The following is a 27,302-nucleotide window of genomic DNA, read 5'->3' as shown; positions in this document are numbered from 1 at the left end:
TGTAGTTTACCGACTCTGTTTGATCATTTGTTTCTTTCATACAACTCCAATTTTCATGTGGCCCACCACACCCTTCGCAAGCCATTACCGAGACCGTTTTTGTCATTTCTAGCTTTTTAATTTTTGAAGAAAGGGCCTCGATTTGGGCTTGTAAAGAAGTGCTTTCATCAACCCTATGGGCGCCCGGGGCAATAGATTTATTGCCTCGGGGAGTGTGCCACTGAAAATTGGTTTGAGCAATTTTCTCGATTTGATTGTATATTTCATGTGGACGGCGATTACCTAAAAGTCCCCTGGAGCTAGAGTCAAGTGTTTGTCTTGTATGTCGCAACAACCCATTATAGAAAGTGGACACTTGTTGCCATACCGCAAGACCGTGATGGGGACACTTGCGCAATAGCTCCTTGAACCTTTCCCAAGTTTCATATAAGGATTCCCCATCCTCTTGTGAGTATGTATTAATTTCAGTCATTAATTTAGCCGTTTTAGCGGGAGGGAAATACTTATATAGAAATTTTTGGGCTAGTTCATCCCAGGTGTTTACCGAACCAACTGAGAGGGTGTTGAGCAAGCTTTTGCTCGGTCTTTTAGTGAAAATGGAAACATTCGGAGGCGGATCGCGTCATTTGATGCTCCATTGATTCGAAAGGTATCACATATTTCTAAGAAATTAGTAATATGTAGATGGGGATCCTCGTACGCAAGCCCATGAAAGGTTGCCGAGTTTTGAAGCATTTGTATCAAATGTAGCCGAAGTTCAAAGTTGTTGGCTTCGACATTCGGTGCATTGATAGCGGCGCCGAGATTACCTACGGTGGGTCGTAGGTAAACCGTGAGGGTACGTTGGTCCGCCATTGGAAGTGGGTCCCCGAAACTTTCTCTTGGTTTTTAGCTTTAAGTCTTTTTCTGAGAAAGCGTTCGGGTTCTTCTAGAGGTTCTTTTATGTCTTTATTGGAACTGGAGCTCATACACTATGTAGAGGGTGGCGTCTGGTTCCAAATCCTGCAATAAAAACAGAAAAGAATCACTAAACACAGCCCGTGGTCGGAAGTACAGCGATTGTTTTCCGGATCCCTGTTAATGGAAAGTTGGACACGGCCCCGTGTTGCACCGACACGGCCCCGTGCTCAGCCCTCTGTAACTCGGAAAATAAAAACTGCCAGTGATACTGTTGGGCACGGTCTGTGTCCGACCAGGCACGACCCGTGCTGAGTTCTGCAGAAGCTAAAAAATTAAGAGAATCCTAAAAAAATAAAAAGAAAATAGAAAAAATGATTAGGCCGTTGATTCCTAACTTTCTTAAAATCCTTGTGTCCCCGGCAACGGCGCCAAAAACTTGATGCGTGCCAGTGTGTATATGTTTTAGGTATATATTTTAAGCCCTTTTTACACTTTTTAGCCAAGTTTTAAATTTATAAAACACGATATTTACTAACACTAAACACACATATGGGCAAGTGCACCTATCGTGGACGTAGTATAGTGTTGGTAAGATACCGAGGTCGTCCAAGGACACAAGAGCTTTTAGTACCGGTTTATCCTCAACGTCTAATCAAATCAAAATGTTAGAAAAAGAGTTTTAAACTAAGAAAATAAAACTAACTAAAATGCTGAAAAATAAAATAAAACTAAAAACAGATAGACAAGATGAATCACTTGGATCCGACTCGTGTGTAGTGTAACCTTTGATTATTTTCGCACTTTTGCACTTGTTTAAGAGATTATCTTAGTTATTGTAGTAGGCCCCTCTTTTGAAGGCGACGTTACCCTCAGCCCAGTAGTTTGAGTCAGCAAGGATACAATCCTAAAGGGTTGGATTATTGAAAGATAATTAATTAAGTTATTAATGCATTATGTGGTAGGCCCCTCTTTTGAAGGCGACGTTACCCTCGGCTAAGTAGTCTGAGTCAGCAGGGATACAGTCCTAAGTAGCCGGGTTAAAGTTTTAATAGTAGTTTAACTTATGAGGGGATCAAAGAGTTTGGACCTCCGCCATCCAATACCTTTGGGTATTGAAGGAGGTCCTACTAAATTTGACCCAGGTCCTTTGCAGGATCTATACACTAAACAATGGCAAGACTCTTACCAAACCGTTCCCTTAACCCCCGACCAGGTAGCCAACATACCTCCATATAGACCGTGGATATATGAATGGTAAAAATCTTTTATTTTATATAGACAGTAAAATAATGTCAAGATACCACGGACAAACGATAAGGAAGAATCACCTTCAACATAAGAAACTAGTAATTAAAGTCATTAATACAAAACCAATTAAAAAGTGCAAAAGATTAAAAATAAAAAGTATTACACTAAACACTTGTCTTCACCTAGTGATGTAAGAGACTTAGGCAAACATGGCCTTTGATTGTCAAGAACTCTTACGATCAATCTTGGATCCCGAGACGACTCACACACTCTATGATGGACAATGGATGATGGTGGTGGATGATGGTGTTGTGATGGTGGTGGGTGGTGGGTGAAGTGTGAGAGAGGTGGTGTGCCAAGGGATGAGTTGCAAGAGCTCCAAACACTCCTATTTATAGGCTGAACAGAAGCTCGGACACGGCCCCGTGCCCGCTGGGCACAGCCCCGTATCCATCTAACACACTCTCTCTCTCTCTCTCTTCATTAATTATAATTCGCAATTACAATAAATGCGCCTGCAGGAAGTTGACCACACCCCCCGTGTCCGCTGGGCACGACCCTGTGGTGAGCAGTAGAAGCTTTTATGGGTTTGTCTTTTCTGCTGCTTCTTGAGCACGGGGCGTTCAGTCTTCTGTCTTCTTTGTTTTGATTGGGAAGATGCTGTCGGGGGGTCGGGCATATCACTTTTGCTCCTTTTCTTGTATTTATATTAGATTTTGCTGTCTTATTGCTTCTTTTGTTATTTTGAGCTCATTTAATCCTGAAAATACAAAAGGAAGACAAAAGCACACTTTTTCCAACATTAGTACTAAAAAGGGTTAGTTTTAAGCCACAATTGATGTAATTTATATGTTGCATTTTGTGCATATCAAGCAGCTCAGCATCATCTGTCCCGATCTAGTGAAGACGTCTGATATGACAATCAAGAAATACATCCGAGCTCTACCCGACTGTGTTGCTGATCGTGTGCATGCCGCGAAGACAGTAACGATCGAAGAAACTTACCTGCTTGCTGCCGAGATCAACGACAAGCGTGTAAAAGCTGGTTTTTTGGATAAAGCTTCCAAGTCTCTACATCAAGCTACCACCGCACCAACCACTGAAATCGTCGCCGCTCAATCGTCAAAGTCCTCACGCCGAAAGAAGAAGAACAACAACAGCAGCTCCAGCAACAAGAACTGTGCTGCCACAACCACAGCTACTCCCCTACAAGCCGTACCGACTCAATAGCAGTCCCACCACCGTCCAGCACCAGTTACCTATGCACCTCCTGCAAAGCGTGCATACACAGGTCCCCACCCGGCTTGCCCGACATGCTCTTATCATCACCCGGGGGGTCTTGCATGTCGTTTCTGCGCCCACTGCAACTTGTACGGCCACTTCACTGTCAACTGCCGTACTGGTCCCCGTAACACCGCAGCTCCTGCCACTGCTTATCAAGCTATGCTCCCAGCCCCGCAAGGCCATCACGCGGCTCAGGCACCCGCGATCAACGCCAGAGTCTGCTTCGCATGTGGTGATCCCAACCACTTTGCGAACATGTGCCCGAACAGGGTTGTGAAACAAGAGCCCCAGCAGCAGCAGCCTCACCAGCAGCGACAGCCACAACAACAGCCACAAGCCGCACGCGCCAAAACGTTCAACATCAATGTGCACCAAGCCTGGGCTGACAACAACGTGGTGAACGGTACGTTTCTTGTGAATGATATTTATGCATCGTGTTTGTTTGATACTGGAGCCGATAATTGCTTTGTGTTGTTTGAATTCGAGAAGCTCCTTAGTCATAAGCGCTCCCATCTCCCTTCGACATTCGATGTTGAAGTCGCCACCGGAAGAACTGTCGCCGTTAATTTTGTTCTTCATGATTGTACCCTTGAGCTCAACAATCACATCTTCCCAATCGACCTTATTCCGATGCAACTCGGAAGTTTTGATGTCATAGGAGGCATGGACTTTCTTCGCGAAAACAATACTGAAGTTGTATGCTTTGATAAGATGATTCGATTCTCGCTCGCGAATGGTGATTTATTGTGTGTTTATGGCGAAACTGATTTGAAAGGTCTCAAACTTATGTCATGTGTCCAAGCTAGCAAGTATCTCCGCAAGGAATACAGAGCTTTCTTGGCTAACATTATAGTAGCGGAGAAGGAAAAGAAAAGGAAGACAGAAGTGAAAGACGTCCCTGTGGTCCGTGAATTTCCTCAGGTCCCCTGATGATCTTCCTGGACTACCGCCAAGTCGTGATATCGACTTTCGTATCGACCTCATTCCTGGAGCCAACCCTGTCGCCAAAGCTCCTTACTGACTCGCACCGTCCAAAATGTGTGAACTCTCGAGTCAGCTTCAAGAATTGATTGAGAAAGGCTTCATTTGCCCGAGCACCTCTCCTTGGGGCGCGCCAGTCCTTTTCGTCAAAAAAAGGATGGGTCGTTCAGGATGTGCATCGACTACCGGGAATTGAATAGGCTAACCATCAAGAACCCATATCCCCTACCTCGCATTGACGATTTGTTTGATCAGCTACAAGTTGCTACGTGTTTCTCGAAGATCGATCTACGCTCAGGCTATCACCAGCTACGCATTCAGGAGGAGGATATACCCAAAACCGCTTTTCGCACTCGTTACGGCCACTATGAGTTCGTTGTTATGCCTTTTGGTTTAACCAACGCACCTGCGATTTTTATGGATCTGATGAATCGCGTGTGTAAACCTTATCTCGACCGTTTCGTCATCGTGTTCATCGACGATGTCTTGATGTATTCCAAATCGAAAGCCGAACACGCGCAACATCTACGTTTGGTTCTCGAACTACTACAGGGGAATCGTCTCTATGCCAAGTTCTCCAAGTGTGAATTCTGGTTGGAGGAGGTTCAGTTTCTGGGTCACATCGTAAATAATCAAGGTATTCACGTTGATCCCGCGAAGATTGAAGCAATTAAGAGCTGGATTACGCCTAAGAACCCGTCTGAAGTCCGTTCTTTTCTCGGGCTAGCGGGCTATTATCGACGATTTATCGAAGGATTCTCGAAGATCGTTGTGCCGCTTACCGCTCTCACGCATAAAGACAAGCCTTTTGTTTGAGGAACTGAACAAGTGTCTGCCTTCCAAACCCTTAAACACATGCTCTCCATTGCTCCTGTTCTCACGTTGCCCGATGGAAACGACGGTTTCATTGTCTATTGTGATGCTTCCAACCTTGGTCTTGGTTGTGTTCTTATGCAGCGGGACAAGGTTATAGCTTACGCGTCTCGTCAGCTCAAAATCCACGAGAAGAACTATACAACCCATGATCTCGAGCTAGGCGCAGATGTTTTTGTGTTAAAGATTTGGCGACACTACATGTATGGTACCAAGTGTACGATCTTTACCGATCATAGGAGCCTACAACAGATCTTTGATCAGAGAGAACTTAATATGCGTCAACGCCGATGGGTAGAAGTTCTCAACGATTACGACTATGAGATTCGTTATCACCCAGGCAAAGCAAATGTCGTTGCCGACGCTCTCAGCAGACGGAGTTATTTGCTCAGCATTCGTGATACCCAAGCCCAATATGATCTCGAAACCCTCATCCGCGAAGGCCAACATGCCTGTTTTAATGAACGCACTTTGAAGAAGGAACGAATCTATCACGATGGAGCTCAGCTAGTGAGTAAGTCGAATGGGATATTCCATTTTCTGGACCGAATTTGGATCCCTAAACAGACCAATTTGCGACAGATATTGATGGACGAAGCCCACAAATCCCGGTATTCTATTCATCCCGGTGCCGATAAAATGTACCAGGATCTTCGCTATAAGTACTGGTGGCCGGGTATGAAAAGGGATATTGCTCTCTACGTTGGGAAGTGCCTGACTTGTGCAAGGGTCAATGCTGAACATCAAAGGCCCTTTGGCTTACTCGACCAACCCCCTATCCCCATGTAGAAGTGGGAGGGTATAGCCATGGACTTCATAACAAAGCTTCCACACACGTCATCAGGTCACGACAGCATTTGGGTTGTTGTTGACCGTTTAACCAAATCTGCTCACTTTTTGCCAATACGAGAAGACTACAAGGTAGAACGATTAGCCCGAATCTACACCAACGAGATCATTTGTAATCATGGAACGCCTCGCGACATCATCTCTGACAGTGATGCTCGGTTTACCTCACGACTATGGGAAACGTTTCAAGCTGCTCTCGGTACTACGCTTAATCTGAGTACCGCATTCCACCCTCAAACCGACGGTTAGACTGAAAGAACGATTTGTACTCTTGAAGACATGCTCCGTTCGTGTGTCATAGACTTCGGTGGTAATTGGGATACCTATCTACCGTTAGTCGAATTCTCGTATAACAACAGTTATCATTCCAGCATTCAGATGGCACCATTCGAGGCTTTATACGGAAGAAGATGCGATCGCCTATTATATGGCACGAGATCGGTCACTCGCAATTAACCGGTCCCGAGCAATTGCAAGAAACTACTGACAAAGTCCTCCAAATTCGAGACAACTTGTTGAAAGCTCGAAGTCGACAGAAAAGTTACGCCGATAGACGACGCAAGCCCCTTGAATTTGACGTTGGCGACTACGTACTCCTAAAGGTATCACCTTGGAAGGTGTGGTCAGATTCAGCAAGAAAGGGAAACTAGCGCCTCGATATGTTGGACCTTTTAAGATTCTGGAAAGGATCGGAAAAGTCGCCTACATACTCGAACTACCGGAGGAACTCAGTAATGTCCACCCGACTTTCCATGTGTCAAACCTTCGAAAGTGCCTGGCTGAGCATGATTTAATTGTACCTCTCGATGACCTCCAAATAAAGGAAACACTACACTTCGTGGAGAAGCCTATCGAAATCATGGATCACCAAACCAAGCAGCTCAGACGCTCGCGCATTCCTATCATGAAAGTCCGGTGGTTAGGCAAACGAGGCGCAAAGTTCACTTGGGAACTCGAAAGCGACATGAAGACGAAGTACCCACAGTTGTTTGTTACGGCTTCGACCTAATTTCGGGAAGAAATTCCCTTAACTAAGGGAGGCTGTAACACCCCGTGTTTCGAAAGTCAAAGTCAAAGTCAAGATTCAAGTCAAACGAAGAAAAGATTGCTAATTGCAATTTGTCTCTCCTTGCTGAATTCCTGTTTTGACTTCTTTGACTTATAGATTAGTATATTTTATTTTTTCGCTTTAGTTGTATTATGTGGAGTAACTGTTAAGAATCGCAGTAATCGATGTATACTTATCGCTATGAATCGCCTTACGACTATGAACAATAGGAAGTAACAATGCGATAAAGTCAATTAAACACTAATCAAACTAATCTAATCAACATCGCGCTCGCAACTCGAATTACACATTTTTGGTGATTGTTATACGTGTGTGTGTGCCTTATGTGTTACTTGTGCATGTTTATTTATTCTGAGTGGTAATCAATCGAAACGCAATCGAACTCAATCGCAATCGAATCGCAAATGCAAAACGAATACAAAATAAGGATGCTTGTATGTTGATATAGTATGATAATTAGTGGAGAAGAGATAGCGCAAGATATGAGTAGTTGGGATTAAAAGTAATTTTACTAGGAAACCCTATCGCGTCGCAACGCTCGCAATCGAAATCGAAACTGAAAAACTCGTCGCACCGAGCACTCGAACCAGACGACCGATCGATCAGGAAACCAGCCGATCGACCAGCCGTCCGCTCAGACTGCCGTCCGATCGGACAGGCTGTCCGATCTAGCTGCCTGGCCGATCGACCAGCCCCTTTCCTCTTTTGGAACCCTATAAATACCCCATGTCACTTTCATTCTTTCCACTTTTGGCAACTCTCTGTCCGACCAGCGCATACTCCTCACTTTTCTTTAGATTTCTCTCAATTCCGGTAAGATCTCATCCTAAATCTTGTACTTTCTTGATCTACACGCACTCCTACACCTTTCTATCTTTTGAATCTTAACTTTTAACCGTGAAATCACCAAGATTCAAGGTGTTCTAGGATGACGTCATCATGCGTTCTTGAAGAACTTCATGTTTTGGCCTCAATCCACCAAGAACAACTTAGATCTAACCGATTTCCACATAAACTAACAAAGATCTTTCATAGATCTAAACATATTCACAAAGAAAAGGATTGAAAGATAGTTTTCCAACTTTCTTTTAACTCTTTTACACTCAATGCCTTCAAAACCGGTAGAAACAGAGCTTGCGCCGACCTACTACTCATTCTAGTGGTTGTGTGGCTCGAGATCCGGATTCTATCCACGAGGTTTACCGATTTCGGGTTAAACATGAACCACCGTCTCGAATAGTTCACTAATCGAAGTTGGGTGATTCATGTCCGATCAGGAGAACCAAGTAATGACCTAGCTTCTGTTGCTTGACTCGTTATCAAAATGCCTCGATAAAAATGACAAACAATCCAAAACAACCAAGTGTAAGACGAACAGGACGACCAGGATGGAGCGCCGTCCGATCGGACTGCTGTCCGATCGAACAACCAATCCGATCGACTGGCCAAACCGAACGGCTTACACCTTGGGTCCCACACTTAACTTTTTGCTAATCTTTGAGGTCTGAATGTTGAACGAAGTGTTGTCCGATCGAACTACCATCCGATCGAACGGTCATTTAAACCATGAGACATTTAAACTTCAACACTTAAACAATTTTCAACATGTTCAATGCACTAAGAATGCCACCCGATCGAACTACTGTCCGGTCGAGTGACAACCTGCTGTGAACTTGTTCTCACTGACGTGCCCAACCGAACGGGGTGCCGGCCGACTGAACGACCGTCCGATCGACCGACCTGAAAGGTAGGGATACTTCAATGTTTTATAATGCTACAACAAAAACTTCAAAAGTCAAGCCATCATACACAAACACATCCTTCCCAAAGGAAGAAACAATCCACTCGAACGGCCATCCGACTGGACAGTCGTCCGAACGGATTGTCACTCGCACGATCAGCTATCAGATTGGACTACCATCCGATCGACCAGCTGTTCGACCCACCAACACTTGTTTTCGTTTTACGCGTCACTTATCGTTATACTATCGAACTATTCAGGCAAACCTTACTCTCAAGCGCTCCCTTCAATCCATCAACCGCTGTGAGTATACTCGATCCCTTTTTGCTTTCGCACTTTTGGGTGTTACATACGTTACTTATTCTAAATCACATCGAACACACTACGCAATACTTTAAACGCTAACCGTTACCGCATGTTATACATGACTTAATGAATGCTTGTTTGTTATGTTTACACATGGAATGCTGTCTACATGCCTTAGCAACGATAGTACTATAGTTTGGACTCAGCACCTGTTCACACGGGGGTTGTTAAGGACAATTATTTGCATGGATTACAGTGGTGATCATGTATTACGAACTGCCTTGGGCAGTCAACCCGCAGTCATTGGTATCAATAGGTTCATGTCGATAACTAACATGCTTCGTTTTACTCAGTGTACGTGTTGGTTATGCGTAAACTATTTCGAACTCTATATGCTATTATCAAACTTGTATGCTCGCCTTTACACCATGTGTATTGACTGTTATTTTAACGTATGTGACAGGTGCATAAGGTGTCTATTTGCTTGGAAATCAAGGCTAGGAAAGAGTCTTAGAGACCAACAAATAGTTGTCTGTACTAATGAAACCTGAGTTGTCGGAACAGAACAATTTGCCTAGATTTTTGTCTATAATAATTATTTTATCTTATATGACATGGTATCGGACGTGTTACTTAATTTCTGGTAAATATAATTGTTATGGAAACTTCTGAACAATCTGTTTGGCTCAGTGCCGCTCCCCGATGTTTCCGCCATCGGTTGGGGTGTGACAACTTAACTCCCAACTCTTCATGTACTTAACTCCAATCTTGTAAGCCTATAAATAGAGTTATATGTGATCCATATTTTACATCATTAAGAAATCCATGTTCCATTCTCTGATTCTTCTCTATACATTGCTAGTAGGTCGTTGTTTCACAACATGCCTCGGTTATTTAGAAAATAAAACAGAATTATTAATCCATAAACAGAGACAGGTGATCATTCTATTTTTATTTTCATATACATCTATATATAGCCCTAGATTTAAAAAGTAAATAAACTGCAAATTCTGTATATAATCTAAATTTTTATCGAAAAAACGGTCTCTAGAAGCAGCAGAACACAGCCAATCCAATCACCAAGCTCCCGACCATCAAGTGCACATTCTTCATTTTCTCTGCTCCATTATTCTGTTTTCACCATTCATCAATTTCCACATCAAAATTGATCAGATGTTAGTTTAGTTGATCACTATTGGCAGTTTTTTTAAACAACAATTGCTCAAGATTTTCTAGCACAACATTTAGTTGTGTAACGCATCACTTAACAACAAAAACAATGTTTTAAAAACCGGTAGCGTTTCATGGATTGTAATAGAATTGGAATGGAAATTTGCGCAGAAATTGAAATTTGATTTGTAATTTAGGTGTGTTTGTTTTGTAAAATGGAATGAAATTTGAATGAAATTAGAATATAGCTTCCCTTCCTCCTTGTGTTGTTCAATTCCAATTCATTTTCTTGTTGAAACCAACAAAATAAAGAGTGAAATCAACATTCCAATTCCTTCAAGATTCCATTCCATTCTGTAAAACGAATGTTAAGAAATTACGTACCCGGTCCGCAGTTGCATCATCATCTTCTGATGGACCAGGAGAGGGAGCATCGGTGATCGCTCCCGGAGCTGCGCTAGGTGCAGTCGATCCCACCGTGACCACAGGAGCAGGTGCCGGTGCAATGTGCTTCTTTCGTCCAACTTTCTTGCTAGGCGCTGGAGCCGGCGGAGAACCGACCGGCTCCGCAACAGGAGAAACCACCGGAGTTTTAGACGGAGAAAGGGCAGCCGGAGCCATGGTTGGAGCTGTGGTAGTATTCACAGGTGAAGCAACAGGAGGAGTTGTGGCATTCAGAAATGGGGGTTTGACCGGAGCTTGACCTCCCACGGCGGCAACAATGACGGTGATTAGAACTAGAACAAGGGTGTTTTTCTGATCCATGACGATTAGAACAAAGGTATAGAAACTAGACAGGAGTAGTATAAGTAGGTGTTAAGGAAACACCATTTTAGAAAGACTTGTGTGCATGTTAAGGTGACGATGATCAACCGACAGAATATATCTTTCTTAACCTTAAGGTTTCTATCTTTTTGCAATTTAAATATTAACTTTATAAATCTTAGAGTTACAACCCTTACCTATTTCTCATTTTCCTTTGTAAACCTTTTTCATTGACTTTCATGAAACGGATCTAACTCACAAGCAACATGATAGATTTGACTCATATAACTATATCATAGTGGTTTGGTAAGTTTAACATGAAAAACACGTACTTTAGTTGGAAAAAGTAACGTCTTGTTTAGCGCTATTCTTGACGTGATATTTAGATACTTTAGTTGCAAAACGTAACATCTTGTTTAGCGCTATTGATATTCTTGATTGAGCTAGAAATTGAGCAAACATTCAACTTTGTTATAACTTGAGCTAGTTCAAGCTCGACGAGTTGCCTTGTTTCCTAGTTTTGATGATTTTTGTATGTTTTGTTTTATAAAATTTCTAAACTAACAAGTTATTAACAATATCAAATTATGAAAGTATCATATAATACATTACCAACTATCAATATACAAGGAATTCAACTATGTTATATGAGTCAACGAACGATTGGAAATCAAACCACTTGAACCAAATTTGCTCAAGATCGAGTCAAAGGGGGTCGACTTTCCAATTAGTGAAATGATATTAGCCAACAAGCGAGTCAATGTTCCATTTAAACAACGTTAATATTGTTGAATATATGTACTATACACATTTGGTTATTGTAAAGAATAATGACATTGTCGGCAAGTTTGTGAATGCACAAAGTTCAACTTCATAATTAAGATAATGAAGTTTGATAGCAAGTTTAAGTTCTTGAAGAAAAAACTAAAAAAAGAAAAATATTAGACGTCTAAGGATGAGTTTGACAATTAGCCAAAGGGACGCAACCATATGGTCAAACGTCATTGTGATCATTTTAAAAAATTGACGATGACGCATATACAAACAAACGCAATCATATGCTCAAACATTATTGTGATCATTTTAAAAGTTGATGATGACGCATATACAAACTAAATTTACGTAGGCATGAAAAGATATTTGTCAACGTCGTTTTCTTAATTAGTTAGTTAATTGTGGTATTTTTTCCGTACGACTTTACAAATTTGTTTTTTTAATCTACATTCAACAATCAGTAAGTGAAGGCTATTGATTGATGACCCTAATAGAAACAATAGTTAATGTTTTATCTTAAACAAACAGCTGTTTGTACTTTAAGACTAAACTTAAAGGGTGGTTTTTGCAACACATTTAAAGTATAAGGGGGTGGATGCTGTTAACATAAGCCGAGGGGTGATAGTAGATTGCACCGAAATGGTGGGCCCAGGGGGCCGGTGATTGTTTGTCTTTGTAATAAATTTAAGCAAGAAGCAAAGTGTATCGAGCGTTAGCATAGCATAAATGCACCAAGGACGCAAAGACTATATTCTCCATCTTTTCCTTCTCTTTTTTTAATATAAAAAACAATTGTCTCCATTAAAATTTAAAATGATATTTGTAATATATACGGTTGTTCGCCCCGTTTCATGTGTTTTCTAATGAAGTTTACTTCAAAAAAATGATGTGTTTGGTTTGAAGGTTGGGAGATAAAGGAATAAGCAGGGTCGTTCCAACCTTTTTAGAGGCCCAAGGCGAAATGAAACTTTCAGTCCCTTTTTCCTTCTTTAATATTATCATAAACGATACTCCTTTAGCCGTGTTTGTAAACAAATAAAAATCTAACACAACTATAACAAATAGTGGTTTGTTTGTATAAGGAATTAAACATATCTAAAACAATAAGTTTGCATTAATATTAGTAGTTAGCATATTAATTTTCTTTTAAATAGAGGCCCTATGTTTTTGGAGGCTCTAGGCCGCCTAAGCTAGGTTACTTGTAATATAGGTCTGGCCCTGGGAATAAGTATATAAGTATATAGTATATGAGAGCGGAGTTAGTGTTTTAGAAGTTTTAGAGACAATAACAAAACTAGTTAAATTTTGGTGCGAAATACACGTATAATATAGTCATGTAACAAAGATATCGGTGTTATATTCATGACTCATGCTACAACATGATAACGTATGTTAGGGGAGGAACCACCATTATATTAGTCGTAGTACGGGCTACGGTTCAACCTCGTACGCGCAATGTAAACCTTTTTTTTATACAAAGAATACCCCTAAAACAATTCTAGGATTCCCCTAACCAAAAAATAGGATACTTTATTTTAGTAAAATCTAATTCTATTTCCGCTGCGGGTCGGGGTGTGATAGCAGGTTAGTCAGATCATCATCATCATCATCATCATCATCATCATCATCATCATCATCATCATCATCATAGGAGATAAGTGGACGAAGATCGAGTTGAAGATCATGGATTGTATGGAGAAGTGGTCACGTAATTGTAATCATATGTTAACGTAGTTATCTTAATCTAGAATGAATCATGTACCTATGTTAAAGAAATTTGATTTAAATGGTTTAAAGTACGTTAGAACAACTATAAAGGAAGAAATTTTATGGTTCAAATTTTCGTTGCGTCGTTATGGGTCAAAACGCGTTTAGGGTCTTACAGACGAAGAGTAGTTTTTATTTTAGTTTTAAGCATCAGTACTTATTTTTCTTGTTGGTTTTATTTTTATTAATTTAATGTATTTTATAAATGTTGGTTTTTATTTGTTTTAATTTTATTTCTTATTTGTTTAATTAATTTTTTTAAAAGAATGAATGATGACCACCCGATAAAGTGAATTGTGATAGATTGCGATGGAGTGAGGTGTCAATTGGTGATTGGATGTAGTGTGTAATGGATTGTAATGGGTGATGATCACCCCTTCCATCCTAACAAGAATACTAGTTTTTTTACTAAACAATTTTTTGGCAATACACAATAGATTAAATAATTATGTCTTTCATTTTTTGAACGACTATAAATTTTATCACACATCAGAAAACCAGAAGGATACCACAAATTACACTAAGAAACATTCATTCGAGTTCCAAAGCTAAATTATTAACAACAAACTCAACAAAAACACAATGTTGTTGAATTGCACCGATACTTTTCCAAAGGTGATACTGATGGATTTGAAGCTACTCCTATGGCTGATGACTGATCCATTGATATCTTCAACAATCCAGGGTCTTTAACCTCTTTTACACAAGTGAGTTTCTAGCCATCCAGATAAACCATTTGGTAGTGTAAACAATAGCAAACCCTGATATCTTGTACCTTTTGTAACTCACCATTGGTGATAATTCTGTAAAGTTATCATGAATAGAGTGTGTGTCGGCTAGAACAAAACCTCTTTTCAGCTCGACATTGAATCAATATGTGATCAATGGATTTATCACTAAGGCAACACGATTGGCATTTCAGTGAAAAGACATCTAAAGGATTGAAATGTTTATAGTCTTATATCCTACACGTAATACTATAAACAATAAAAAATATAGATATATGGCACCATGTATAGATCAATCACCCCCCATTAAATTACCAATATAGTTAACGTTTACCAATTCTTTTAATAAATACAGACAATGAAATTTAGCTTCACTAGTAATCGGTCCCATTTCCTCGAATCACAAGTAGTCACATCATCTTCTTCGACTGAGAACTGAGAAGGCTAGGATTTTGCCCAGGGGCAGATCTACATTACCAGTTATGGGTTCGCATGAACCTACTCGGATTCAAAATGTTAGTGTTAGTTTTAATAGAAAAATACGAATGAACCCATAAAATAAATCTTGGATGAACCCATTACAGAAATTGAGTGATGGGTGGGGGGTTAAGGCGTTTTCTATCCACTTGGAGGTCTCCGGTTCGACTCTTGTTAGAATCCGTTTTTTGCGATTTTTTTAAATCTAAAATAATCCTAGGGTTTTAATATTATACCAGTAGCGACCCAAAACCCACTTAACCTAAACTCGACTTTTCTAAACTCGACATCAGAGTTCCCTTAATCCATTCAACACTGAGTTCCACCCTATCACTACCAAGTAACAAATCTGAATTCTCACATTGATTCACGATTTTTCAAGCCGGAACTAACGTCCACACCACTTCGAATTAACAATTCCACAAGCCACTTCGAGTTTAGTTTCTTTCATTTTTTTATTCTTTTCACTAAATATGTGTAGTGTGTTGTTAATATGTTAGTTGAACTTGAATGATTATATGAAAAATGTGAATTGTTGGCCGAGATGTATCCGTATGACTTCACTTTTGATAAGAAGGAAAAACTTATATATCAACTCGACCACTACATTAAAAAGGTAAAAAACGATAAGCGGTTTGACAACTTGAATGGGGTAAGTGATCTTGCCAGAAGGATGGAGGAAACAAGCATACATATTGATTATCCGTTGGTTTATCGTTTAACAAAGTTGTTACTAGTTTTACTGGTTGCAACGGCTGAGAGTCCAAGATCCCGCAGGTTTGATGGAGTTTTGGTCACGAGACAACCGGTTCAGTGAAGTAATATTGATAAGAAAGGAGTAGAAGTAGAATCGACACCGAACAAGTTAATTATAATTGGTTTCTATTCTATGATTTGAAGTTACACACCCGCGAAACCAATTGGACATCATCTCCCCTCTGGGAACCAAAAGCTTGTCCAAATGAGGAACCCCTCATCCCTATATATAGGCATGCTCTATCCGTCCAAAACGCCACATGTCCATTCGTCCGGATGGACTTTAACAATAACTGAACCTTAGAGACGAATGGGCTATTAACGGGCAGACCTGATGTCCATCCGTCCGAATGGACTATGTTACATACAAAACCTTGTCCGTTTTCACACTATTCTATACAATATTTAACACACGCTCTATCTAGCCTATTCGCACAGTGGCAAACATACAAAATATACACCAACAGATTCCCCCTTGGCCATCACTGTCGAATCCTCTCTTTGAAAACCTAGAGCCGTGTTTTGAATATTCTGCAACTTTAATCAGGCATCGTGAAATATTCAATAGATTCCCCCTTGATTGATGATCCGGGTTTGCTTTGACAATGTTATACACACATTCCCCCTGAAATGAATCTTCAGGTATTTGTTTGCACACTAGTTTATAATATGATACTAGTTTACAAACTTGTAAGACCCGTTTGATTTTAACTCAATTAAAACATTAAATATGCATTTTGTATTAAAAATGCAACTTTACAAAAACTTTGTCAACTTGAAACTAATCAATGCAGCTAATCTGTTTCACCTTTAGCCACATCCACGTTCGGTTTTTGATATATCATTTCAGCACCATCGATCGCGCATTCCGCCTGCTTGATCTTTTAATGTTCAAAAACCAACCGGCAATTGATAGAAACTTCGAACACCCCACTGGTTAACTTCAAATCTGCGATTGCCCACAAAAATCTGAAATCCCGTTTTTCGTGATCACCTTTAAGCACCTCCTGAATGATTGATCCATGTAAACGGTATTCTCCACAATCAGCAAATCTCCATCGGATAACGAATCATCTAGTAACGCACTCAGATCTCAGAAACATTCATCCACGATCAGATTCACATTCTTCATCTTCAGTCACGAAGACAGATATATTGTCTTCTCCGCTAGTTCCGGCAGCAACTTAACCAACAAACATCATCCTTCCCCGGCGGTTAGTCCGAAAAACAATTCACCTGCTCGAAGATTAACCATTCTGACACTTTAGACTATCACACGTCTGTGATATCTGATAAGTATCCACAATCCAGATTGCATCTCCTGATGCTTATCCTGCTGACCGGCTTGACGAAGACCCAGGACTCAAACCCTATAACGTCAATCTGACCCTGATCTGTAGAGTCTGAACTTCCTATGATCACGAAATCATGAATCCAGCTCCTATGCTTCTACAGACAATCTGAAGTCTAAACCACCCGAATACTGTTGCATTGTCACGAATTTCAAAAATGCTGGAATTTCAATATGAAATTTTTATTCCCCCTCATTTTTGCAAATTCTGACGTCTTATCACTGAATTCCCCCTCAAATTAGGCAATCCAGTTCTTTCTGATCTCTGAAAAACTTGACTATGCTGAAAATATGACATTTTTAGCCCCAAACGTCAGTTTTTCATCATTGCGGATTTTTTGATACGGCCTATTAGTAGTCAGATAACCCAGATGATAATCATTCTGCACCAGTATCATGACTACCCCACCAATTTCCACAATCTGTGATCGCATCATCAAATTTGTTCGCTGAAGCCCCAGACGGTGTCCCCGAACAACCCAGCTTGGTCGTTAAAAAATCGAAAAAAAAAATTCAATCACCAAATCTTTTATGGAGACTCATCTCGTCATTGCGATCAAAAAATGCCTTTTTTAGGCATTAGCTCATCCGTGCGAATGGAGTAGGTCCATCCGTGGGAATGAACTGATTTTAGAACGGATTGACAATAAAGACCCAATGTCCATTCGTCCGAATCGACAAGGTCGATCTGTCCGAATTGAGATGTCCATCCGTCCGGATGTTGATGTCCTTCCATCCGAATCTGTGGATCCGCTCGAACATGTCTGATCATCTCAAGAACATTCCCAATCACATTTTTCGATCCAAAATCTTTATTTCTGCGAATTTCATGATGAAAATTCACAGGATTGTGCGAAAATCAATCACGAACATAATAATGTCTTCAATTTCAAATATCATCCGTGAATTGACCTTCAATTTGATGTTTATTCGATATTTAATGTCAAAACCTCCTCAAAATCCAAAAACAATGAGCGTAAGTGATTCAATCAACTGTTAGATCGATTGAATCAGTACCGTAGCTCTGATACCAATTGAGAGTCCAAGATTCGACAGGTTTGACGGAGTTTCGGTCCCGAGATAACCGGTTCGGTGAAGTATTATTGATAAGAAAGGAATAGAAGTAGAATCGATACCGAACAAGTTAATTATAATTGGTTTCTATTCAATGATTTGAAGTTACATACCCGCGAAACCAATTGGACAACATCTCCCCTCTGGGAACCAAAAGCTTGTCCAAATGAGGAACCCCTCAACCCTATATATAGGCATGCTCCATCCGTCCGAAACGCCACATGTCCATCCGTCCAGATGGACTTTAACAATAACTGAACCTTAGGGACGAATGGGCTATTAACGGACATACCTAATGTCCATCCGTCCGGATGGACTCCATCCGTCCGAATGGACTATGTTACATACAAAACTTTGTCCGTTTTCACACTATTGTATACAATATTCAACATACGCTCTATCTAGCCTATTCGCACAGTGGTGGATATACAAAATATGCACCAACAACGGCTAGTGTTGAAAGAAGTTTTTCTTCAATAAAACATGTGAAGACGGAATTGCGAAATAGGATGGGTGATGGACATATGAACGATGCTTGCATTTGTTACATTGAAAAGGAGTTCTTTCAACAAGTTTCGGTCAAAGATATGCAACGTTTTCAAAAGATAAAAACTCATAGGAAGCAATTATAGGTTTTTTCTTTTATTTGTAAGAAGCATCGTATTTGTGTTACATGTTTTTTTTTATTATTTTATAGTATTTTTATTATGTGACAATTTTTACCCGGCTCGAATCGTCGGACCGACCCGAATTTTTTGTACATCCGGTCCTATGATTATAGAGTAGGAAAATAATTACTAGATTTGTCACTGATTTTGCCTACGCTGAGATGGCTTGTAAAGCACAACCCAGCTTTTGGCGAATGCTGGCTTAGACTATGGGGTATGGGGCGTGGGTTGGGTACAAACGCCCAAGTCACCACCCCGGGTGGGCTTGGGTTTCGGCGTGGCCCCTTGGGCGGGGGTTTCAGCCCGGGCGTTGGGCGGGCCTAGCGATCTTCCGTAGCCGGCTCTCATTGGCTGGGTTGGCTAGGCTATAGGTGGCTAGGATTTAAATAATAATTTTAGACTTTTTTTTTTTAATTTTGTGTTTATTTTTATAATAATTGAAAAAAAAAATTATAACACGTGGCCAACCCATGCGGGCTAGCCACACCCCGCCATACCGACCCAACATGCAACTGACCAGCGGTGCCCCTCGAAGTCCACATATCAACCCATACCCCAAACCCCCGCCCCACCATACCCCACGGTCTTAGCCCCGCTTTTGAAAGCCAAGACTAAGACCACTTTAATTAAACAAAAAGAAAGTATACATTATTATTGTTAATTCTAAAAAAATTATTGATAAATATGTTAGCTTTGGTAATTATTCCCCGTTACAAACTAAAGTTGATCATTTTTTTTGAACAAAAAGCTGCTTCAACCATTCAGATGTCCGATGATGACCTGACAGTGACACGACATGTTTCCTCCGTCCAACGTTACTTTCCTTCGACCTTGTCTTTGTCTCCTCTTCATTCAAACTCCTTTCGTTGACCATCGAAATCCTCGAAGAAACCGTACTTTCAATCACATCTTCTGCACTGCATTTACACGACAACACATGTTTCTTCTTCTCATCTTCATTCTTCATCATCCTACCACTCCCATTGCTTCTCAAGCTCCTGTTCTTCAGATCCGCCAACCCGATCTCTTGCGGCTTTAACGGACCCAACTGCAAAAACCGCCATTTCGACGATGATTTGTTCGAATTACTGAAATTTCGGATACGGGTTCGGATATGTGGTGTGGGACTTGGGTGAGAATGGAACTGGTTTCGGGTTCGGTACCCATTGAATTCGGATAGTGACGTGCTGCTACGAGCACTGCTGCTTCTGCTCGTAGCAACACTAACGGGTTCGGATATTGAAACGGATATGGACCTGATGAATATGAATTCATCAGGTCGGGTCATGAACCGAGAGGGTAAAGTGACTGAGTGGCGTAACGGAAGAATTCGACCACCGAAAAACAGCTCATCCGCGCTGCACATATTATTTTCTGGCTGGCTTGAGCTTGAGCTTGAGCCGCAGCCGAAAGAGAAATCAACTTCGGGCTCGTCGAACAACTGTTGTTGTGGATCATCGGGTTCGTTGGTGGCAAGATCACATAGAGATAGAGCTTCAACGTCGTCGTTTTGGAATTCGGATTCTTGGTTTTTGGCTAATGTATTTTCGTGTAAATGTTGTTCCATTATGTTTTGAATGTGTAGAAATGTGGTATGTAACGGAATGAGGATTCTTATAGTGATGGGGGCAAATGTATTTGAAATTGAGATGAGATGAAGTGGGATAAAATGACAAGTGGAGACCAATAGGAAAGTAAATAGAGTAATGAATATTTTAAGGAGTAAATGTAATTCATACATATCATGAAAAAAAAAAGTAATTGTGCACCTACATAGTAGTATATAGGCAAATCTTTCCCTTTACTGGATATCATGAAAAAAAATGTAATTGTGCACCTATATAGTATATAGGCAAATCTTTCCGTTTACTGAAAGCAACCTCTTTGTTGCTACGAAGTAGAGGTAAAGGTGTCTACATTTTACCCTTCGTATATTTATTGGACTTTAACTTTGGTAGTAGTGGATGAGTATGATGATGATGATTTCCCTTTACTTCTAATATACTTTTGTGTCAAACAATTGTACCTTTTTCATAAGAAATAAACCAATCAAATTATGTCATATAACTAACACTTTGTGTTACTTGAAAAAAAAATAACACTAGTAGGAGTAGTCTAGCTATTAGTTTTTCTTAAAGATAGGGTTTAACTCTCGCAATAATATTGGTGTATTTAACTATTTATAATAGAAAATATAGGTATTGATGTTCAAAATTTATTTCTTTCTAAAATTAACAAGTAAAATTCGTTTGAGTATCTTCAATTCCCATTTATTTATTTATTTCGCTTTTGAGTTACGTGGAAGATAGAGATAAGATACGTTTTAAGAAAACACACAAACGGATTATGTGCACAGGAGAAGAGAAAAAAATAACAGATGTTTTTTTCAAAGGGTAATCAGGAAACATTTCCATTTGAGATTTTCTATATGTATTTTTTTGACCGATTAACATAAATTTTCTTTCAACCATCTAGCAAAGGCCTAGCACAACACTTTCAAAAATTATAACAAAAGTTTAATTCTATCTGAGATTCTCTAATTATTCCATATATAAGTTTGCAAGTATTTTGTGTATAACAACTTGTACATTGTGTTTTGTGAGTTTTTCAAAAAAAAAAGTTGAATTTTTACTTTTAACCAAAAGGTTTTTACCTTTTTCAATTTTAACCCTACATAATTTGTTTTTTTAACTTTAACCCAAAACTTTTCATTATTTGCAATTTAACTTCGCAACTTTTGTCACTTATACTTTTCATCTTTCGCAATTTTTGGTTTTACGTATAGTTCTAAATTTTTCGAGTTAACATGACGCAACGCGCATGTGTATTTCAATGTTTTTACCTCTATTTTTCCATGCTTGACAGGTTCGTCGCAACACGCATATCCTAGGTCGAGTCAGTGTTGGTGGTCGGTGACGGTTGTGTGACATTAGTACTATTTGACACACCGTTTTACGCTCCGCCGCAACGCGCGGTGTGCTTTGGGGGGTTTTCAAAGAAAAAATGGTTATGCATATGGTTGTCGTAGCGTTGGCTTTGGGGGTTTTTCATTTTTAAAAATTGATTTTTTTTTACTTTTCACCCAAAAGTATTTTATAAATTACTTTTAACCCAAAACTATTCGTTTTTTTTTTTTTACTTTTAACCCAAAACTTTTTATCTTTTGTAATCTATTCTCATAACTTTTTGTACTTTCAACTTTGATCCTTTATAGTTTTCATTTTCCGCAAATTTTTCGCTTTATACTTGGTTCTAAATTTTGTGACTTAACACATCGCAACGTGCGTCTTTGGTTTAACGTTTTTACGTTTCGTTCTAAATTTTGCGAGTTAACACGACGCAACATGTGTGTGTGGGTGAACGTATTTACATTGTCTGTTTTTTCTCCGTTTGACATGTTTAACATAACGTGCGAGTCCTAGATTGACTTAGTTATAACTAAAGAATCCCCGCCGCATTACGGCGGGTCGCAATCCTAGTTTAAAGCTTAAAAATCAACATCTATTTGATTTATAATTTAAAGCTATAAAAATCATCTAAAAAATTAACATCTATTTGATTTATAATTTAAAGCTATAAAAATCATCATCTATTTGATTTGTAACAAATATCAATGAGGCCATATTGGGTTCTTCATATTTTTATACGAAAATATTTTCTAAAGCTTATCAAAACTTTTCTAGAAGATTTTATTCAAACGCATATATTATTAATCAATTGATGTTGATATTAGGTGCTAATAAAACTCGGTAATTTAATAATAAAACGTTACACTATAAGAAATTATTTTAACATTGTTTTCATTTCATCCATCCGTAATTACATTCACCTTTTAAGGGTGCAGTCAACAGATTCTTTGTAAAATTAATATTATAATGTCTATACGTAAAATCAGAATGTTCACACTTCAAAATTAATAAATTACACTTTTCATCCCTTCTATTTATACTATATTACAGTACATGCCCTTTACTTTTTGCCCACCTCAAAATAAAATTATGGTTTTGCCCCCAGCATAAAATTACGAATTTACCCTCATTTAAAATAATAAGTTTGCCCTCATTAAAAAAATTACAACTTTGCCCCAGTTAAAATTTGTAGTGTTGCCATCGTTTTAGTTTTTTTTTTCAGTGGTAGTGCGGACAAACAATGTGAACTGGATCTTATTTGAGACCTAAAAAAATATTAGTGGCTGGCCGCCCAAAGCCACAATTAACTTTGTAATACTATTGCCCCGACTCGGTTAAAAAAATGTACCCGGTTCGGTAAATTCGAGATCGGTACCGGTTCAGTACCGACACCCGATACCATCTGCTCATCCTTAGATGACGTTATTGTTACAATAGTAAAATAATAAAAACGAAAAAAAAAATTAAAAGTTCAATAAATAGTGAAATCACTATTTATGAATAGCGAAATAAATATATTTGTTTAAAAAAAATTGAAATGAATAGTGAAATAACTATTTAAATCAAAAGTGAAATCACTGTGAAAATGAATAGTGGAAAATCAAGTTTCTCTATTAATAGTATATAATATAAAGTATATAATAGTATATAATTTCAAAGAATCTTAGATAGACTAAATATGACTCCTTGTAATTTAAAATACGATAATTGATTACAGTGGCGGATTCAGGAATTTTTCCATAGGGGTGTGAAACATTTTTAAAAATTTTAGGCCCCTAGGTATGTAAATAAAAAAAATCGGTTCGTATCCGGTCGGTTCGGGTCATGTAAAACAAAAGAAATTGCGCCATAACGTCCCTACTCATGGTTCCTATCACAAACAAATTGATGCATAAGTTCATCGCTCCATAAAATAATGTTTCAATTTTAATTTTCAACCCTAGAAAACTTGTGTAATCACCCTAAAAATCATCTAAACAACATAATCACCCTAAAAATTATCTAAACAACCATAAACAACGTCAAAACACATGAAATTTCAAACCTATTTAAGAATTTTGTTACCCTTTGGTGTCGGACGGCGGTGGTTCGCGGCTGCTGATGACGTGCTGTTGTGGTCGATGATCGCTGGTAGGAGACGACCCAAAAGAGGGAGGGCGGGATCAATTCTAAGGGACTATTGGGCTTATTTTAACTATTATAGTATGAACTTAGGTTGAGTTTGGTTAATGGGCTAGTAATTAGTGGGCTAATTATGTTTAATGAAATAGTGGGTTAAGGTATTGGGTATTTGGGTTAAGTTGGGTAGTATAAGTTTATATAATTTAGGTAGTTTTTTTAATTAGAGTTTACCAAAAAAAATTAAAATATAAATCGAAAACATTTTTTACCTAAGGTGTGTGGACGAAAAATTCCAAGGGGTGCGGATAAAGGGGTGCGGACGAAAAAATCCAAGAGGTGCAGACGGGATTTTCAACGGAAAATAGCACTAAAATTTTTTTTTCCCGGGGGTGCGCCCGCCCACCTTGGGCTATATGTATGTCCGCCCCTGATTGATTATTGTGCATATTAGAGGGTTCGAATAAACATATTACTCGAGTTATGTTTTGCTTGCATTAATACGAGTCGGGTTAAATGATACCATCCGTAAACTAAAAGGTAACACCAATTGTTAGAAGTATGACTTTACGCAATTCAAAATGGGGTTTGGCGCAGCTTGTTACCCGTTGTCATTTGTTTGTAATTTTTTATTTTGGCATATTAATGAATTGGTAATAAAGTATATTACATTTTATACAAGTTATAGTTGTTGAAAAATGTACATCTATCGGAACACGAAGATGCTTAGACTAGAAGGTATGGGGGCCGGCTTGGCCCGGCGCCGGACCCCCACACCGCCCCCCTGGCCCGGCTCTCAGCTCAATCGGCCACCCATAGCCGGGTGGGCCGACCCTCAATTCAAACATTTGACCGTTAATCCAACGGCTATATTAATAAAAAAAAATCAATTTCCTTTTAAATAAATACCATTATCCCAATCCATTTTTATACCAATTTCTCTCATTCTACTCCCATTCTTCTCCATTTCTCATCATTTTTTTATAAAAATACTCTATATTTTTTATACCATTCTCTCCCAAACATGAATCCATTCAACCCAAACAACCCCAACCCAAACAACCCCAACCCGAATAATCCCAATCCGAACCAACCTAATTTTTTTTCTAGTCCCGCTTACACTCCGACTATGGATCCTTCGTGGGGGGCTTCGCAATTTCCGTTTTCGGGTTTCCAACAAACACCCAACGCCTTCTCACAAATGTCTCAACTACAACAAGTTCAACAATATCAAGCGCTCCAACAAATCATGCAACGCAACACGTTTGAACAACTCCAATCCCAATCGCAACCCCCGGTTCAAGTTGAAGATGATGATGAAGAAGTCGTCCCCGAATCACCACCGCAAGAGCTCACGCGCAAAAAAAAGAAGGGGAAGGGAAAGATGGTTGAACCCGAAACCGCGCAAAAACCGAGAGCAAAGGGGAGGCAATGGACGAAAGTAGAAGAGGAGGCGCTAGCTATGGCGTATACTAAGGCCTCTAATTGCCCGATAGTCGGTATAATTTTTTTTTTATTTTCGGTTTCTATTTTTTTTATAAAATTTAATTTTTTTTACTAATGCACTATTTTTTAAATTTTAGGAAACAACCAAACGGGTAGTAGTTTTTGGAAGAAGGCAACGGATAGGTTTAACGCGATTATGGAGCATGGGGAGGCTCGTGATGTCGAATCCGTCTCGGGCAAGTGGCGTAAAATGAGCAAAGTCATCAACAACTTTAACGCGATTTATAACCAAATTTACCTTAATCCTCCAAGCGGGAGTAACGAGCAAGATATTCTTAACCTTGCTATCGCCAAGTGGGACTCCCAAAATCCAACGCCTTTCCCGCACTTCCGAGCATGGAACGTTGTAAGGAAAGAACAAAAATGGAAGCCGGTTCCAAATGAGGTCGCAACGGCCAAACGCACTAAAACTTCCGAGTCCGGAAGCTATAGTGCGGGAGGCTCCACCGCTCGATGTCAAATTGACATAAACGACGACCCGGAAGATGACGAGGATGCGTTGCCCATTCACGAGTCGGAACGTCCCACCGGGAGGGACAAAGCAAAAAAAGAAGCGGCCGGAAAGCGAAAAGTGTCCGGCTCGAGTGGAGGTGGCGGCTCGAGTGGAGGTAGAGGCGAGAAGGCATCGTCAAAAATGGACGACTTGATAAACGAATTCCGTTCGTTCAAAGAGTTTGCGACCGAAAAGTATAGTCACAAGAAAACCGTGTCGTCCGACTATGCTCGAGCGGAAGATTTTAGGATTATGCGGTTGGATCTCGACTCAGTTCCGGAGGATGAACGTGAGGTTTATCGGAGGATGAAGGAAGAGGTGAAAAAAAATGGACGTCGTAGGTTTTAGGAAACGTAAATTTTTTTATTTTTTATTTTCGGTTTCTTTTTTATTTTTTAGGAAATGTAATTTTTTTTTTTATTTTCGGTTTCTTTTTTTTTTTAGGGAATGTAATTTTTTTTTTATGGAATGAAATTATTTATGTTGTTTGATGTGGTGTTTTTTAAATTTTATAAAGTTTTTATTACCTTGGTTATTAAATTAAACAATAGAAAATTATAAAATAATGAGGTGGGGCCCCATCCTCCATCCCCCTCCATCCCTCATTTGGCTCATCCTCCACGGGCCGTCTACGTGGCGCCTACGTGGAGGCTCATCCCCGTGGGGATGAGCCGAACCATACCCACTAGTCTTACATGTTCTTGTATTTATGTAGTACTTTTTTAACGGCTAATTGTTCCCTTAAATACTTACATCTCTCAATGATTGAACCTGGTCTCTCCACAAGAGATAATTCCTCTTGACCACTAGGCTATAACCTAAGTGGCTAAATATTTAGACAATTTCTCGATTTGTGCGTGTCAACCTTGCGCAGGGGCCATGCTAAGGCCGGAGGGTGTGGGCCGTGGGGGCGCCACCCTCGCCACCTCACACTCTATAGCGCCCCCCGGCGCTATACACCCACCATTTTAAGAAGGGGCGCCATTGATGGGACTCCGTCATGGTAACGAGCTCGAAGGGCTTTATCAGGTAAGGCTCATGTCATTTCACCCAATGAAATCTTTTGTTTTTTTTTTTTATTTTTTTAATAGGGGCTCATACACACCATGCAAGTTAAAGAAGGGCGTGATAAAGCCTTATGGCTGAGGTGGATCCTAGGTGATGCTTACGTGGCCTGATAAAGCCCCTAGGGGCTCCAACCACACACTCCAGCCTAATCTTCTCTGTATCCAATTTTATCGGGATGTCCCCGAAGGGACATTTATGTAATTATGTAGTACTTTTAGTTAAGTATATAGAAAATACTTTAATATTGCATCTTGTTTTTAAACCTAAAAGTATAACGGCGGTGGACAACCATGTGATTGATTGATGGTTGCATCTCCCGCTCTCATCATGTGAAGCCTGTGATTACTCATACGGTTTTCTATTGGTAAAGTTAGAAAGAACTTAACCGAAAGAAGATGTATTCTTTGTATTTAATTTCTCAACTTTA

At 39.6% G+C, this 27,302-nt stretch overlaps 3 protein-coding genes, 1 non-coding gene and 1 pseudogene across 4 annotated transcripts; 2 read left to right on the top strand and 3 right to left on the bottom strand.

The window, feature by feature from the left end:
• The first annotated feature begins 371 nt into the window (after positions 1-371).
• LOC118485179 lies at positions 372-478 on the top strand. Its single transcript, XR_004875484.1, has one exon. It is a non-coding gene; the product is annotated as a small nucleolar RNA R71 (small nucleolar RNA).
• Positions 479-9,937: 9,459 nt separating this feature from the next.
• Positions 9,938-11,186, bottom strand: LOC110896930 (lysine-rich arabinogalactan protein 18-like). The gene is made up of 2 exons (XM_035981339.1): positions 10,806-11,186; positions 9,938-10,027 (listed from the first exon to the last, which is right to left on the bottom strand). The coding sequence occupies exons 1-2, from the start codon at positions 11,184-11,186 to the stop codon at positions 9,938-9,940; spliced, it is 471 nt and encodes a 156-aa protein (XP_035837232.1).
• Positions 11,187-19,441: 8,255 nt separating this feature from the next.
• Positions 19,442-20,567, bottom strand: LOC110896931. Its single transcript, XM_022143947.2, has one exon. The coding sequence runs from the start codon at positions 20,520-20,522 to the stop codon at positions 19,509-19,511; it is 1,014 nt and encodes a 337-aa protein (XP_021999639.1). The 5' UTR covers positions 20,523-20,567; the 3' UTR covers positions 19,442-19,508.
• Positions 20,568-24,540: 3,973 nt separating this feature from the next.
• Positions 24,541-26,155, top strand: LOC110893227. The gene is made up of 2 exons (XM_022140343.1): positions 24,541-25,307; positions 25,392-26,155. Exons 1-2 carry the CDS (start codon positions 24,833-24,835, stop codon positions 26,153-26,155), a joined length of 1,239 nt encoding a protein of 412 aa, XP_021996035.1. The 5' UTR covers positions 24,541-24,832.
• A 480-nt stretch (positions 26,156-26,635) lies between these two features.
• Positions 26,636-27,067, bottom strand: LOC118485330 (annotated as a pseudogene).
• Positions 27,068-27,302: the final 235 nt, after the last annotated feature.

This window comes from Helianthus annuus, chromosome 12 (assembly GCF_002127325.2).
Source record: "Helianthus annuus cultivar XRQ/B chromosome 12, HanXRQr2.0-SUNRISE, whole genome shotgun sequence".
Classification (NCBI taxonomy): domain Eukaryota; kingdom Viridiplantae; phylum Streptophyta; class Magnoliopsida; order Asterales; family Asteraceae; genus Helianthus; species Helianthus annuus.
Note: the sequence above shows the minus strand (reverse complement) of the source record. Positions and strands in the feature narration are given on the sequence as shown.